Raw genomic sequence first — 17,620 nt, forward strand, 5'->3', positions numbered from 1 at the left:
AATAACATAAGGGATCATTATATAAACAAGTTTCTGGTGACGGATTAGTTCCTCTTGAGCTTTGTGTTTTTCACAACCTTCCCTGAAAGCTACAGCATTTTATGGTTTAGCCGGATTGATTAATCGATAACAAATTCGAGCCAAAGACACGTATATGCTTGTCAAAGAACAAGATATCACCAAGTAGTTTGATGAGGAAAATGAACACAACCTAAAGTGAAAAGTAGAAATGAAATAAAGTATGCACATAACTTTTCCCGGTTGGGAAAGAAGGGGAAACAATGGCAAAATCTTCGCAAGCATTCACAATCTGCCATGACATTCATTACACCTTGTTACAATGTTTATATTTTACTCCTTTCCAAGTTATTTCACAGCCTTGGTAGGACTTCAACATTGAAACAAGTTTGAAAAAAAAAAAAAAAAAAAAAGAACAAAAAAACGCCATTTAAGTGAAAACTTTGAGTTGTTTGTGTCCTATATTTAATTAACTAACCAATACCATATCCTCTCCCCCTGCAGTTGCCGCCACTGCTTCTATTCTCTTCCAAGTCAATTCTCGCTGCTCTTCCATTTCTCTGGCCCTTGTTTCTTTTTCTAAATATTGTTCCTGGCACTCTTCAAACAATTCTGGGTCCATTTCCTGGAACATCCGTCGCACATTGGCTGTCAGCCCATGGATAGCCTGGTTCCAGTGACCTTGCGTGTTTTTCTCCAATGCTTCAAAGATTAATGGCAATATCATGTTCCGGTTCTGAGCAATTAAACTTACAATGTGTTCACTGTTCCACAAGTAAAGAGCTCGTTCGGCAACCTGCCAAGCATCTTTATATTAGAAACATTTTTCAAATAGAATAGTTATACAACTAGAGAAAGAAAAAAAATATATGTTATAACATTTTGGGAAATCCCCAACACACATTTTCATTAAGCTTTCTTAGTCATAGATAAGAAGATATTTTTTTATGTGATGGCAAGGAAGATGCATGTACCAATTGACTCCAACACAATAAGCAGTAATACAGCAACACCATAACTTATCCTTTAAAGAGGGGAGACAAATGTGAAAACTAGAGACATTGCCTAGCTTTGTTCAGCTAAACAGTGTTCCTTTTCTCAGACCGAGAAAAGAGCAACTGCGTAGCTTAAATAATAATAAAAACATGAATTACATGGTTAAACTGTGGCCTGTCTAAGCATATGTATTTGCTGGCTAACCTGCGCCTAACCCTCTTTGCGAGCAAGAGCTCAGATTCAAACAAAAGTATTGTAATCAATGACGTGCGGGCAAAAATGAGAGACTTCAATATAGAGGCAAACTAAAGAGATTATTTAAAAATAAAATAAAAACAAACTAGCCATATGGAGAGACAACTAAGAATATAAGACTGCTTCAAAGAACTTACCAAACTTACTAACAATAGCATGTTTATAACCTATTATCAGGTAGTTCTTGTATGGATCATATCAACCGCCATCAGAAGGGGACCAAGTGAAATTAATGTCTACCACAGCCAGAAAATTACACACAATAACTATGGAGACTCCTGAAATCTATTGTCTGAAAGAGTGGCGCATGAGTATCCTATGCAATTTCAACACTTTCAAGAGAAATGCTTACACGTCAAGCATTCAGACCAACTTCGAACGACACATACAAGCTACAGTATTAGCTATATATTCTTTACAAAATCACATTTTGATGGATTCATTCTCATAAAGTTTAAGTAGTCTCACAGAAACAGTGGAAGGGGGAAAGAAACGTCCAAGTGATAGTAATACTGTACACTAAGCAGGTCCAACAACTTATTATTTATTTCATAACTAATGCCATAGTTTTATCATATAATTTACTTTTCGGAAAAAAAGTACACTGAAAAATGCATAAACAATCTAATCGTAACTACCAGGCTACTCATATAAAAAACAGTCTTTTGAATTCACCTGAAAATGAGGGCTATTAAGGCAGCGCCCAATCTGTCTAAAAAGCGGAAGCATACATCTGTGAAACTCCGCAGCCTGCGTAGCTTCCAAAACCTCTTCTAACTCTGCAAGAAACAGAACCTCCTTCTGACAATTGGTAACCGGCCAATACTTCAACAACCCCTTGACCACCAATTCGGCCAACTTATAATCCTTGTCAACAAACTGTATGATACAATAGGCTAACTGGTGATGATACGCGGATATGCTCTTGGGTTTGTGCAGAGGAATAAGTGCTCTCACAAGGAACAGCTTATGCTCCTCTTTCATGGGCAAAGCAAAGCCATTTATTATACTCCCTAGAATCTCTAACAACTCTCCAATCCCACAATGCCTCTGTGTCTCAAATATAAACCTATAAAACACATTATTCATGGCCTTCCTGATAAAGGGTCTGTGAACCATAAACTTCCCATAAATTCTATGCAAAAGGGTTTTCAAATACTCGCGTTCCCGGGGGTCCTCAGAATCAAACAACTCCATTAACCTCAACACAAAGATGTGATCAATGTAACGTTTAGCGACTTTAGCATCGGTTTCTGGTGAGGCAATGTACCTTAACAAGAGTTCATAGACGATTTGCAGGTGAGGCCATGAGGGCTCCTGATAGGGCTCGTCCTCGTCGGGTTCGAGCAAGTCCGAGGCCGGAGGCAAGCATCGGAAGATGTTGAGTGATACCATGCGAATGAGCTCCTCTTGCATTGGACCGGTGAGTTTGCACGAACCGGAGTCGATGAAGTCCACGAGCTCCATGAGGGTTTGGCGCTTGAGCTCTTTCTCGAGAACCCATTTGAGAGAGTTGGAGAAGTCGCAGTAGAAGGAGCAGAGTTGGAGCTTTTTGAGGAAAAGGGCCGGGCGGTCCAAAACAGCGACGTCTCGGAGCAGAGGAAGGGGTTCCATGGAGAGGGATAGTGTGATGGGTTGTGACTCGGGTTCGAACTCGAGATCGGTGGGTTCGGGTTTTGGGGATTTGCGGTGGCCGCGTTTTATGATTTTGAGCATTTTTTAAAAAAAATTGGTTTTTTTTTTGGGTTTAAAGGAGTATTGGGTAGAGATAAGGACGACCTAGGAAACTGAAAAAGAGAGGAAAATTAGGGTTTGTGGATGGGGATAAGGAGGGATTTGGGGGAAGAGATATTGGGATGAGGAGATCATTTGGTGTTTGGGAGATGAGAAAATTTGCAGAGTAATGGGAAAGTTTGTGGGAGTGGGAATTGAGAGGCCACCCCTTGCTTGGAACTAAGGGAGTAGTAGGATTGACCATAAATGGAAACTTTTTGATTTTCTGTTAAAAGATCTCTTTTTCATTTGGACAATTTGCTAAACTATCACCTTTTGGTGCCTTCTGCTTTCCCTTCTCCCTCACTTGAAATTGAGCATACAACGAAGTAGGCTACAAGTGTAAAATCGATCAATTTGAATTAGCATTTTGTAGTGAATTTAGGTTTGGCAAGAGCATCATGGTTCAATTTTTGGAAGCAATTTTATTTTGAGAAATGCTTGTTCCATAACATCATCTGTTTCATGCTAAGACTTGAATGTAGACAAAAAGACGCATACCAAATATCAACCATTGTCAATAGATACAGGGGCTTAATAAGTTACGATCCTTATAGCTGTGCGAAAGACAAAGCAATATCTACACCATTTAAGTTAAAAACACTACTTTTTTTGAAGAGTGATCTGATCACCACCCTCCTTTGCCACTTCCACCATCAGATCCCTTGCCCCAAGAGCTTGCGGGTGCTACAGCTTTGCCCCAGGAATTAGTCGGTTTTGCACCTTCATCGGTTCCTTGTTTTGCCTCACCACCATCAGATCCGTTGCCCCAAGAGCATGCTGCTGCTGCTTTGCCCCATGAATTGGTTGGTTCTGCACCTTGATCGGTTCCTTGTTTTGCCTCACCTGATTGATTCCAACCACAGGACTGAGCCCCACTTGAAGTGCTTGATTGCTTCCAGTCGGATGATTTACCTCCTCCAGCAGCACTTGGTTGGTCTCCAGTACCGCCTCCAAATCCTGAACCTGTTCCTTTGTTCCAACCTGAACCCTGGTTGCCCAAGCCCCCAGCTTGTGCGCTTGAGCTTGGTCCCTTGTTCTGGCCACCATCTTGATCAGTGGTTCCTTTGATTTCTTTGGCTGCAGTCGATTGTTTCCAGCTAGACGACTGGTCCACATTAGAAGCATCTGATGATTTCCAATTGTTTCCCCAGCTTCCGCTCGCTTCATTACGAGAGCCTGTTCCTTTGTCCTGAGTGGCAGCAGTATCTTTAGCCTCCACTGTCTGATTCCAACCTGATCCCGAACCGCCAATTCCTTTATTCACATCAGACTGGTTCCAACCAGAGCTCTGGCTACTCCATCCGCTAGATTTCCCACCCTGCCAATCGTTCTTACTGCCACCTCCTTGGTTCCAACTTCCTCCACCATTGTCTTTTTTCCATCCCTCGCCAGCACCGTCTGCCCCTTTGCTCCAGCCTGATGAATTATTATCAAAAGAATCATTTCTATTGCTCCAACCACCACTTTGATCCCTCCCACGGCCTCTTCCTCCATAGCCTGTACCACCAAACCCTCCTCCGTCTGATCCACCTGTACCACCAAACCCCCCTCCGTCTGATCCTCCTCTACCACCAAACCCTCCTCTGTCTGATCTACCCCTACCACCAAAGCTCCCTCTGTCTCCACCTCTACCACCAAAACCCCCTCTACGTCCAAAACCCCCTCTATCTCCCTCTCTCTCACCGCCTCCACCTCTAAAACCTCCTCTGTCTGAATTTCCTCTACCTGAACCACCTCTCCAATTTCCACCACTTCGATTATTATTGAAATCTTCAGGTTGGTCTCCATTCCCACCATCTATTGATTGACTGCCACCAAAAGAATTTGCTGAATTCCAATTGCTTTTACTGCTCCAATTAGAATTCTGATCTGCCTCACCAGATCCTGAGTTCCAACTATTTTTCCTTCCCCAGCCAGAATCTTTATTGCCGCCAGTGTCACCAGATCCGGAGTTCCAGTTGCTTTTCTTGCCCCAAGTAGAATCCTGGTTCCCACCTGAGGAATCAGATCCAATGTTCCAATCTCTTTTCCCACCACTACTAGAATCCTGATTGCCACCAGCCTCACTAGATCTGGAGTTCCAACTGCCCTTTTGGCCCCAGCTAGAAACTTGATTTCCTCCATCACTTGACCCACTTTGCCAAGCTTTAGTTTGACCCCATCCTGACGTTTGGTCTTTGTCAGAAGATTTTGGAGCATTCCAATCACCAGATTTGTTACCCCCTGTTGATTGTTCTTCAACATTCTCTTTCTCTGCCCCCCATCCTTTGCTCCAACCCGATCCATTGTTTTCAACAGAAGCATTTGGATTCTTCCAACCACCTATTCCATCAGCACTCCTATTGTTTTCCCGATCCTTGTTCCACCCAGAGGATTGATCCTGACTGAATGACCTACCCCTGCCAAATTGATCTCTACCTCCTCTTCCTCCTCTTCTTCCACCAAACCCATGAGCCCCCTCAAAGGATTTTGGCCTTCCCGAGAAGTCTTGCTGATCTATATCACCCTTATCCCCACTCCCTTTGCCCCAACCACCAGATCCTTGATCACCGCCAAAACTTTTTGCTCTCTTCCAACCATCATCTTGATTCCCCACTCTGTCAGACTCATGTCCTGCTGTTACATCAGCTTGTTTACCCCATGAAGACCCTCCAGCTTGTTTACTCCAAGAAGAATCTCCTGCTGGTTTATTCCAAGCAGAACCGCCATCTTGCTTATTCCAAGTAGAACCTCCACCTTGTTTATTCCATGTAGAATCTCCGTCTTGTTTAGTCCATGCAGAACCTCCATCTGCTTTACCCCAGGAAGCTCTTTTATTGTCATCTACACCACTTGGTTTCTTCCAACTGTCGTTCTGATTCTCATTACTAAAAGCGCCTTTAGGTTTTGCCCAGCCACTTGCTTCATCTTTGTTTCCTGCCTCTGATTGGGGCAAAACCCCACCTGCATTACCCCAGCTTCCTGTCTGAACATCTTCTGCCGGCTTTGAAATTTTCCACCCTGCCTCACCAGCACTTAATTCATCTTTAGTGCTCCAGTTCCCTGTGGCTTTACTGCAAGAATCTTCTTTAGCTCCCCAACCGGCTCCTTTATTCTGAGGCTTACCCCAATCAGACCCACCACTACTGACTGCATTTCCTTTGTCCAAAGGTTTCTGTTGACCCCACCCAGAACTAGCAATATCACCAGATGCTGCATCAGAATTCTTTTCCCATGATCCTGCTTCAACTAAATTTTTACCTTTGCCCCATGAATCCAGTTGGCTATTCCCAGCAGTAGCAGTACCAGAAGGTTCTATTGCCTTCTGCCAAATATCCGATGCACTGCTGTCACCCCCAGTTTTAGCACTAGATTTACCCCAAGAGTCCACACCTTTTCCCCAGCCAGCACCTTGATCATTGTTATCTGTTGCTGCACCCCAGGACGAAATTTTATTTGGAGCAACTTTGCTCTCCCAAGAATCATCTACAGGTTATTATGAAGGAAAATGAATGAATCAGCTTCGGCTAAGGGAAAATCTATCATCAAAGACATTGCTACTTTTAAACTTCAGAACTGAACATACCTTTCTTAACATCATTTCCATCCTGACCAGAAATGGACTCTGACTGAATCTGGGACCATAAAGAGAACTCAGTGGTTAGGATGTTAATCAAATACATGCACAAATATAGACGGTTTTTTTCTCTTTCTTTGGGTGTGGGAGGGATAAAAACCTACCGAAATGCCTGTGGCAGAGAAACTAGGCCAAGAATTCCTGCAAGAATGCAGTCATCAGAATAAGATTATACAAAATGGCACATGGAGGGAAAACGGATCAAATAAACAAATAGGAAATGTACATTTTGTAAACAGCAAAAAAATATAATGTTTGTGGGGTTAGGTCACTTCATTTATCTGATGAAAATCAAGGCCTCGCCAAACTGAGGCATTCATTTAATCATTTTCGAGTCAAGGCAATCAAACAAAGTACACCAAATAATAACTGGACAAGAATTACTGCAGTAAGCAGAGCATTGTACACATGAAATAAAAATTTACAAAAAAAAAAATACAGATGTACTAGCTTTCCATTTTCCAAGGTGACTTTCAATATTATATATATTATATAATGAGAAAATTACAAGTGATTGTACACAATACGAGCCATTCAATAAACATGTCAAAGAGAAAAAAAACAATAATGATTAATATGATCATGCAATTAACATAAATTTATAAAACCATAAATGAATTGTGCTCAAGAGTATGATAAGCAATGAGGAGTTATGACTTCTATCTGTTGAGCATTGTGCCACAAATAATACAAAGTAGAAGTGTCAAAAAGGGGGTCAACCTCCACCTCCACCAGTAGTTATTACAACCTACCTAATTAATTTGTAAACATTTGTATGGAAAAAGATTTTTCTTGATAAATTAACAAGCATATTAAAAATATATATTGAGATCCTTAAAAAGATTTTTCATGATACCTAAGTTATGTTGTAAGCGAATGTATGCGAAAAGATGGTGCACGACTTCTATTAACTTGTAAATTTTGCGATACTTCAGTAAAAGTTTTACCACAGGAACTCCACTTTCTATTACATCAAAATTCAACTAAATCCTGACCAATATTGCTGTATTAGGCAATTGCCAATTTATAGTATCTGCATGAAGAGATTGAGTGCATAATTCACAGGACCAAAATGTTACCTTTCACCAGATGCCCCTCCAGCATTCCACCCATCGCCAGCACCGCCAGCTGATGCCCCAGCTCCATCTGTCCAATCTTCAAATACAAGAAGCACCATAAGTCAAACTTGTTGAGGGTAAAGGCCAACAGATTTCTATATATATATATAAAAGTGTTCTTTTTCCAGATAATCTGGCATGTTATGACGTCAAACTGTCATTCGGAACAGATAGATCATCATTTGAATGTGGGTCAAGCTTAACAGTTTTGACAACATAACATGTCAAATTGTCTGGAAAGAGAACATCACCCTATAAAATAGCTCAAGATAAAACTGAAGTATCAATTAAAGTAGAAACTTCTTCCAAGAGATATACACCTTTAGAGCCTCCTTCATTTCCAAGCATATCAAATGGTTTTAAACCGGACTCCGAATCCTCACTTTGCAGAGAAATAGGGTATTAGCACAATTAATGAAAAGACAATGAGTAAAGAACGGCTTGACACAAATGATCAATTGACTAAAAAGAAGTACCTAATCAGCACAGACGAGCTCTTTCCACGAACTTCAGAAAGATGCTCACATTTAACTGCATTACATCGCAACGAAATATTATGACAATGGTAGAATCACATTCAACGATCAACCAACTAATTACACCCAGTACTTAATTGATATTGACGAACCTGTAAGAACCTTCTGCTGAGAATCAAGCTTAACAGTGATATCAGCACGGCGTATAGCCAAAATGCGACAGAGGTATCCCTTCAAGGGACCCACACGGATTCTTACAGTTTGACCAATTGAGAAAATTCCATCTGTATCACCCCGATTAACTGCATTCAAAATAATTAATGAGCAGGAGGCAGAAACCTTGATATTTACAGTTGATAACTTACAATAGAGCATTAACACTCATGCATACAGTTACTATCTCTTTCTTGCCATGGCTTTTTTGGCGATAGAGGGGATTTAGGAGATGACATGAAATCTTCAAAAACTGGACCACCTGAATCCCCATCCTGAATGAAATGAGGAAGAAATATCATTACTAAAACCTTCATGCTAAGATTTAATATACCTTACAAGACTACTTCCAAAAGAGAAAAAAGCTTCCAACCTTTTCTTTGCAAGCATCATTATAAAGCTTAATTTTCTCACACATATGAGATTTTGAGCAGAAATAACCACCATTTTCTGTCTCGTTCTCATCATACAAGAATATGGTACCTCTATAGATTTGCCTAACAATCCCCTGCCTATCCTGAAAAGTGAGATAAAGCAGTGTAAAATGTTCCACTCTTTGGAGGCATATGTAACTCATTAAACTCCCTTTTCACATTCTAAGATAAATGATTTCAAATTAGTGTCAAACCTTCAATGGTCCTTCCAACACTTTGACAGTATCACTAACGCATATGGGCTTCGTGCGCCGATCTAAAGCCGTAAATTTCATATCAGAAAGAACATTCTTTAGCTCACGTTTCTGAACAATCAGAACAACAGGTCCTTCCAGCCCCTCTTTCAGAATCTAAGACACATTATAGAATGTAAGTAAGCAATATTAAGGATCTGAGCATATAAACTAAATATGTACCTTGTAACTATCATCTTTCTCCATGCCTATTACAAGACCAAAATCTTTCCGACTGCAATAGAAAATAAGAAAAGTAAACATCATTTCAATGTACATAAGCAGTTCATGGAGGATCACCAAGGCCACACAACCAGTTCATACAAGACTCACCCAAGACAAACAAGATCATAAAGTTCAAAGCAATTCCCACCAGATCCTGATGAACCCACTCCTTTCCCCACAGACCCTGATGAACCCTCTCCTTTCCCCATAGAACCTGATGATCCCTCTCCCTTACCCATAGAACCTGATGCGCCCTCTCCTTTACCCATAGAACCCGATGCGCCCTCTCCTTTTCCCATAGAACCCGATGAGCCCTCTCCTTTCCCCATAGACCCAGATGAGCCCTCTCCTTTCCCCATACAACCAGATGAGCCCTCTCCTTTCCCACCCCCTTCCTCAATTTTGATGGTCCGTCTTTTCTTTTCCTTACCATAAAGCTCTGTCAGCCACTCCAAATTATCACTTTCATTGTTCTCAGAAGACTTGAATTTCAGTAGCTCCTCTTCTGATGGCATAACACCCCAGAAGCTTAATGAATCTATGGGTACTTTTTTGTATAAATATCCATCCTTGAACATCAGACCATCAAGAAATTCAAACCTCATGCCACTTTCACGATCATTCCTGCACTGAATGAGAGGGCGGAACTCTCTACACGTGAAATAAATAAATAAACATTCACCAGAAGCTAGCATGAAATAATGAACTACCAGGCAAGATTTTGTGTCATACTCGAGTTCGCTTGAGTTGATCAATCTTGGTGCAGGAGCGGGGACTTTCTTTCTAGTACCTCCCCCACCCTATAGAGTGAAAGGAATCAGTACATCCAGAATCTTAAATCATATTTAGAATAAAATTTGGATTGCAAAGTTGCAGATACACAAAACATCACATATTACAGTAGATCCATTTAAACAAGCATTAGAGGAAATTAGACTGCTTGTTTTGGTAAGTGGTAGAATCTGCACCTTCCTGACATAAAATTTAATGGACCTTAAATGTATAAATCAGCTTTTTATGGCCATAAACCTACACGTCATAGCCTTTATGTATGACCCTTAGAATTTGCCTTGCTTGTTTGTCGTTTGTGTCCAGTCACATCAAAGAAAGAACAATGAACAAAGCCAATCTATTTGTGTCTAATTCGTACTTACTAAAAGTTCCAACACGTTTTTCCTATAAGATGTTCTTTACTTGTAGTGTACAAACACCATTCTAAAGATAACATCAGAAAGAAAATCACAACCTTCCTATGATGGGAATGGTTGAAAGGTAAAAATGATGCAGGAGCATCTACGGCCTCATAAAGCTCCCACATTTTGGGAGATCATATCATCAAGCTGAAACAAAGGTATTTGGATCAACAAAGTTCAATGAGGCAATTGTTCTTAGAAGCAGCTTTTAGAAAGAAGCATTTGAGGGTAAAGGAGGTGTCATGGTTCCACTCCATCAGGTTAATACAAGGATATTCACATTTGTGTCCGGGGTAGAAACTGCTCACTTAAGGTACAATATCAAAGCTAAGCTCAACCAGACTATATTGACAACTGGTCCTAGAATTTCCTTGCAATAGAAACCTGGGCTTTGAAACATTATTTCTCTAGAATACTCAATTTGGCAGTTCAACTAACCCTTCCACCCAATTTAAGGAATATATATAACAGTTACAGTCATCAATTAGAAAATTAAATGATGGTTCTGGAAAAATATTTATAACAATAATAACCATCACCAACAAACAGAAAGAGGACAACATAGGATAAACAATTCTCATTACAAATTTTGCAGCCATTGCTTGTAGATTGATTCTTGGGATCAGCTTTACTGTCGCTCGTTTTCGTAAATCGTTTACGAACACAACCTACAGAAACAAAATCCAGATATCGGAAATAAGTGTCAGCGGGTTAAAGCACCAACCCAACTGGGGAAAAATTATACCTGTGCCAAATCACCCTTGTAGTTCCCACTCTTCACGCGGGCCCACATGCCTACAGTAATTCCATTGTATCTAGTCCGAGGAGACAGCAAATGAGAAACTTCATTATTTGGAACTGGCATTACTCGGGACGAATATATGCTACAAATTCCTTTGCATGCCTAAGAAAAACAATGACAGTTCAGATATTAGCATATTAAGAATAGTATTGACCAAACCCACAACTTTTCCAATACCGACTAATAAAATGATAAGCTTTCTACTACATCCAAAAGATAGATGACCTCATTAATATCAGATTGTTTGTCAGCTTCAATGAAAACAAAACCCTTGATGTGCTCAACAGCAAACGCAGAAATTATCTCCAGTTTGGTACCTAGCGATCGTAAGTCAACAAACTTCTGCATCATACAGAAAGCTGAATGCCTCTCGCGTCCAACCTACAGGCCAAAAAATTTGAGTGAGAAAAGATTGTGTTTCCTTTTAGAGAGAGAGAGAGAGAGAGAGAGAGAAGAGAAAAATTGTTTAAGGAGCCACTTCAGAAGTTTTCAACAACAAAAGAAAAAGTAACAAAACATTCAATGTCATACCATGCATTTCACTTTCCAGATGATTGGATCCTTAACAGTAGGCAGAAGAACACTGCCGTCAACCGACCTTTTGTTCTCATAATTATCTTCGGCATAGGTAATATAGCTAGAACCACTCCTGTATCGTTCTTCCATCATTTTTTCAAATTCTTCACCATCCATATCCTCCTCTTTAGGAATGAATGGAAGGTTATGTGCTTTCCCTGGTTCATTCTTGACTATAGGTTCTGTTTCAAATTCTTCTTCCATAAAATCTGTTATCAATAATTTCATAAGCAACTGCTAGTGTAAACACAGATTTCATTGGTGAAATTCACATACTCATTATTATGATACTTTTGCACATCTAACACATATGATATATTAAATGATGGTGCTAATATGACATATCCTTAGCATCACAAAACCATGCATGTGCAAGTGGATCCCAATCTCTAACAGGAAATGCAAAAACATCTGACCGAGCTTAACAAGGAGTAATAAAATAACTAAGACTCTTTGCAAGGATACATGACAAGCCCAAAATATGGTACACCAAGAAAACACAAGTTAACTATGGAAATAAGCAACTAACGAATAACCCCTTCTATTGCACACATCCAGAACAAAGTTTAAGGATTTTTTTTTTGGCATTGTATGCAACAACCTTATATGAGGTTAGTAAATCCAGCACTCAACCCTTCATGTAAACTTAAGCCAAAAATTCACCATTCTAACACAAGTGCAACTTGTTTTGATGGCATTCACAACCAGAGCAAACAGACGACTATTAAAGCCATCACTAGCCCTTACAAAAGCCTGAAACTGACCAGATTACGACAAAAAAAAACTTACAATTTTCAACAATCCCCAGTAAATTGCTCAAAATCCATATCGGCTTACTATTTATGAAAAATGAAAATAAAAATGCAAAAACTCCACAAGCAACTACAAGAGACAGCACTTCAAACCCAAAAATGCACGAAAGCTAAAAACTGGTCTATGCACAAAACAAACTCTAAAAACAAAAATCCATTCTCAAAACCCTAAAAATCCGAACCGAGAAGAAAATGCGTGACCAAAAAAGACGTCAGAAACAGTATATACCGTCATCGAAGTCACTGTCGTCGCCGCCGTCGGCTTCCGCAGCTACATCTTCGAAGAACTTGAGGACGCCGCGGTCGATCCTCTTCCGGCCACCGCCGGTCTTGTCATCGTCGTACTTACGCTTGCCGCCGGAGGATCCACCTCCGGCGATCCCTTTGCCCTTCGAAGTCATGACAATGCGAGGGTTTCAGGGCAACAATTTCCCAATTGCATGTAGCGAGAGAGAGAGAGAGAGAGGCCTTTCGGTTTCGAAGTTTCAGTCTGGTATCACTACTGAGTGGTGAATTGGCCACAGGCTCACACCTTTTTATGCGTAGGTGGCACCTCCGAAATGGAATGGGTTGTTACATGCGATTTTACCACTCTGTCCTTCTTCATGGTTTTGATTTATGGCTCTTTGCCATAATTGTGGTCTGTGGGCATTAATGTCAAGTCGATTTTATGCTTGGTGAAAAGTTGAAAACCAGTGTTGTCTGTCGTTACAAATTTGGATCTTTTTTATAAAAAAATAAAAAAAACATGAAAATTAAACTTAAAAAAGAAAACCTATGTTTTTGGGTAGATTGGTGAAAATAAATGTTAAATTAATTTCCAGAAAAAATGTTTTCAAAATTGAAACAGTAAATTCCATTTCATTTTGTTACAACAAGGGCTGGAACTTCAAAAGCCCAAAACACTACGAATTTGGAACTAAACGAGGCGCTAGCACAGTAGCATGTTCCCCATCCAATGAACAAACAGTCCAAATCAATGTTGAACCCCAAAACTTTGTCTCTCTTGAGAAATTCTTTGGTCATCAGCTGGATCATGTAAGCCGTCCTCCCACCCTCGCAATCAAGCGGGGCCTTCCAGTATTGGAGTTTCGTCTGGCCCATTTGGAAACGATTTCAACTTTGTGTTTTTTCAGTACAAGCGATGGTCTTAAACTATAGAGAATAAGGTTTCTCACACACACACAACTTATGTCATGAGAATTTAAACCTGAGACTTCTTCTATGCAAGTCAAGGCTCTTTTTCCCCTAGACTAGACCACGTTGACTAAACGACATCAACTTTATTCCTACTAGAAGTGCACGACCATGTAGCAACACCAACTTCATCGTCCCCGAAGGTTTTGGGAAAAAAATAATAATTAAACATATATAGCCTAATATTTTAAATTAAAAATATATAAAATATATAAAATTGCATACCCTATCCTATTAACACCAATAGGTATAGTTAGAGGTCTTTCACATTTGTATTTGGTGTCAAAGTTTGTCTCAACATCAATTTTAATCTTTTTCCATTAATGTATCTTCAAAAGAGAAGCATTTTTCTAAATAAAATTCACCATTTTGTGAATAATATGGCTCTAATTCAATTTTCGTTTTCTTGTGTTTACAATGCAGCTAACGTAATTTATATGATTTAATGTATATTTTTATTTCTAAAAAAACTTTAAAACTTTTAGTACCAAAAAATATTATCATTAGATTTTAAGTTAATAACTTTAGCTCATTAAAAAATTCACGATTACGCACCTGCCTATATCATCATATTCTTCATACCATTCAAAACGACATCAACTTTATTCCCACTACTGGGTGTGCTAATCACCATCATCACTAGCACAAAATGGACAAGCACATTGATCTTACATTTCCATCACTCTCTCCCTCTCTCTACACTAGCGACTCAACACGACACTACAAGTCAAAGCCTTAGGATGCACAAGTGCAGTTTATGCACTAGTTAGAATTTGAGTCTTAGAGATAACAAATATATAAAAATAAACAACACATAGTTGATTCTTTGTAATTAATGAACCCACAATTTTATTTTATTACAAGGCACGGTAAGCACAATCATTCTACAAATCAAGATTTACGCTTATAAGCGATTCGCGGTTGCTCATGCGCGACCTATTATGGTATTACCAATGACCCCTAGTGTGCGAGGTACGTTTTGAGATCAGCAACCTCCACTTGCAGCAGTTTTAGCAACCACTATTCCTGTCTAAGCCACTCTCACTTCATCTCTAAACTTCTTATAAATATCACTCTTATAAAACTTCCTTGTCCTAACCACCAAAAGCAGTGAAACAAGTGCACCAAACAAGGCCACCACAGCAAGTATAATGAAAGACAATTTGAAGCACTGCCCCCCAACACAATTCAACTCCTCCCCCACCTTTCTCTGAAGCCCCAAAGCTGCCATTTGCTTCTTAGCCTCCTTGTCATACAAATACCCTGTGACCCTCACATTGAGCAAATACAGCCCAATTGGGCTAGCCAACCCACCAAAATTGTACAAAGTGGAGTAATATTTAAGGCCAAAAAGTTCAGAAATTAGAGTGAAAATCAAAGGCCAATGTGCACCAAAACAGAAACCAGTAACCACTGAAGAAACATAGAGGCCATAGGGGACATTGAATGCAATTAGGAGATGGCCAACACATGAGAGCAAGAGAACTGCAGTGAAGATGAGAGGGCGAGGCCATTTGTACTTGATAATGAACATTTCTGAGCCTATGCCAGCAACAATCTGTCCCAGAAAATTCCAAATGCTCGTAAGCGACACGAAATTTCTTATGCTTCGCAAAGGGTAGCCGAAAGAAGTTCCAATCTGCCCCAAGTTGTCCATCATGGTCATGGTGCCTCCAAGGCCACAAACTGTTGCCAACAACAAAGTCAGCATTTCAATGCTGAAAAGTGTTTGCAATATTGTGAAGTCTTCACCTATCTCTGGTGGGTTAAGTATGTCCTTGTTCCAAGATGGAACCTTTTTGTATGTTGGGGATGAAATGGCATCAGGGTTTTGGCCTTTGGTTACAATTTTGACAGGTGAAGGATCAGAATCTAAATTCTGGGATATCGATCTCTTGCTCTGCCAAACTTTATATTCTTCCATAATAACCACAGCAAGTGGTAAAAAGAGCAGAAAAAGCACAACAGCTGCACTTCCAACATACTGGCTCTGGCTAAACCTGAACCTTTTCTCAACAACAATTATAATCAACAAAAATGCTGCTAGGTCAAGAGATATATAAAGGAAATTATAGAAAGCTCTGAGCTCGTTCGGGCGGCGACTAGCCTTGATGATCCGAATGGTTCCAATGAAAACCAAAGAGAGAGCAGTTGGAAGCCAAGCCACCACCAAAGTGAAAGACTTTGTGTCATCACCATAGGCAGCATGGTAGAGCTGTGAGACCACAGCTGCGCTTATGCCGGTATAGCCTTTGAGAAGGCCTAACACGACACCACGGCTTTCTGGGAAGTTCTTGACACATGTGACAGGGCTCCAGTGTTGGTGAAAGTATGTGAATTGGCCCCTATGGACATGTACAAGCACATGTGCCAGACTCGAGGCTTTGGGATTTTTTGTGTTATTGCAAGCCAGATCATGAAGTGCCCGAAAAAGTTTAGGACCGCACCGATTGATAGGACCACCCACGGGGGTGTTACCTCGTTGATCAGGCCGGACAAGATGCCAACGTTGGCGCCTAAGTCCTTGAAGAAGCTGATCAAGTTGAGTGTCGTTTGGTCGTATCCCAGCACGAATTTTATGTCGTTGGAGTAGAGGCCGAACATGTAGCTTGCGCCTGCAGTGACCATCATTAGAAATGAAGCAAACACCATGAGCCATCTTCCTGTGAGGACTTGGAGGACAAGGCCCTTCATGTCCACCCAACTGCTTATGCTTGCGCTGCCACCGCCATGATCAGGAGCTCTCATTTTTTCTGTTTATGGTGATCACATAGTAACAATGGCTTGATATATATCAAGTATGAATGGACGTAAAGCTTAAAAGGTTGTGAGAGAGAGAGAGAGAGTGGGAGAACTGTGTTGCCTCAAGTCAATATGTAATTTGTGGTTGATATTCGAAAACAATAATATCAAAAGCGGAAAAGTTCTGTCTCAACTCATCCAAAGCATAAGGAAAGGATAATTAGAAAACAATAATATCAAAAGGGGAAGAGTTCACTATGTTGAGTAAATGGATCTTTCATAATATATATTTGGGGGATTTCTTGACAGACAGATGGAGATACCATATACTAGGATCATTCAAGCCACAAAGAATGAAGGTATACAACAAATTATAGATATCTATATTTCTGAAGATAACATTGACCAGAGAGAAAATAAGCATTATTATTCTGCACAACTTGTTTCCCTTTTCTTTTATTCTTGAATCTGGGACTGCAAAAGCAGATTAAGGATGTTAATCGCGCTTTCCGCTTGTGCTAGAGATGTGTTACGTTCCCATTGGTTTGGCGCGGCAAAATAATCGGAAAGATTAATTAAGCATCATCACCACTCAAGAGCATCTTCAATCCAAACTACATTATACTAATCTGTAGATCAGTCTGATAGCATATTTAATTTGCAAAAGCTTGTGCCACCATACCAGGCTCAATCTTGAGAGAAAATCCACATGTTGATGACGACCATACTTTGCTAGCAAACCTTTGACATCATTATTAGTAGTTGCATTTTCTTGCTTTTGCTTTTGCTTTTCCCAATGGAGCTTCAAAATGGTTGATGGCTTTTGCAATCCATTTCATGTGCATTAAGTTCCTCTTTTTTGTGATCACTTTATTTTTCATGCTGATTTGGTTCTGTATTTAGTACATAATTAGAGCATCCACAATGAACTCCCTAAA

General features: G+C 40.1%; 2 protein-coding genes and 1 pseudogene across 2 annotated transcripts; all 3 read right to left on the bottom strand.

Moving 5' to 3' along the window:
* LOC18787658 (serine/threonine protein phosphatase 2A 57 kDa regulatory subunit B' beta isoform) lies at window positions 207–3,337 on the bottom strand. Its single transcript, XM_007218134.2, has 2 exons — window positions 1,945–3,337; window positions 207–814 (listed from the first exon to the last, which is right to left on the bottom strand). The coding sequence occupies exons 1-2, from the start codon at window positions 2,983–2,985 to the stop codon at window positions 488–490; spliced, it is 1,368 nt and encodes a 455-aa protein (XP_007218196.2). The 5' UTR covers window positions 2,986–3,337; the 3' UTR covers window positions 207–487.
* Window positions 3,445–13,273, bottom strand: LOC18784806 (protein RNA-directed DNA methylation 3). Its single transcript, XM_020557016.1, has 18 exons — window positions 12,973–13,273; window positions 11,887–12,140; window positions 11,581–11,736; window positions 11,299–11,457; window positions 11,138–11,221; window positions 10,093–10,160; window positions 9,469–10,011; window positions 9,319–9,370; window positions 9,097–9,252; window positions 8,842–8,985; window positions 8,647–8,743; window positions 8,408–8,557; window positions 8,256–8,310; window positions 8,100–8,161; window positions 7,741–7,816; window positions 6,766–6,802; window positions 6,611–6,659; window positions 3,445–6,510 (listed from the first exon to the last, which is right to left on the bottom strand). The coding sequence occupies exons 1-18, from the start codon at window positions 13,142–13,144 to the stop codon at window positions 3,671–3,673; spliced, it is 5,154 nt and encodes a 1,717-aa protein (XP_020412605.1). The 5' UTR covers window positions 13,145–13,273; the 3' UTR covers window positions 3,445–3,670.
* Window positions 14,773–16,696, bottom strand: LOC18785440 (annotated as a pseudogene).

Source organism: Prunus persica, chromosome G2 (genome assembly GCF_000346465.2).
Source record: "Prunus persica cultivar Lovell chromosome G2, Prunus_persica_NCBIv2, whole genome shotgun sequence".
NCBI classification, from domain to species: Eukaryota; Viridiplantae; Streptophyta; class Magnoliopsida; order Rosales; family Rosaceae; genus Prunus; species Prunus persica.

Coding starts and splice junctions, on each gene's coding strand:
- LOC18784806 (XM_020557016.1), bottom strand. CDS start 13,144: ATGACTTCGAAGGGCAAAGGGATCGCCGGAGGTGGATCCTCCGGCGGC. Junction 10,161..11,137: donor AAGCAATGGCTGCAAAATTT/GTAATGAGAATT, acceptor TTCACTCTATAG/GGTGGGGGAGGTACTAGAAA. Junction 10,012..10,092: donor ATCAACTCAAGCGAACTCGA/GTATGACACAAA, acceptor TTTCACGTGTAG/AGAGTTCCGCCCTCTCATTC.
- LOC18787658 (XM_007218134.2), bottom strand. CDS start 2,985: ATGCTCAAAATCATAAAACGCGGCCACCGCAAATCCCCAAAACCCGAA. Junction 815..1,944: donor TTAATAGCCCTCATTTTCAG/GTGAATTCAAAA, acceptor GATGCTTGGCAG/GTTGCCGAACGAGCTCTTTA.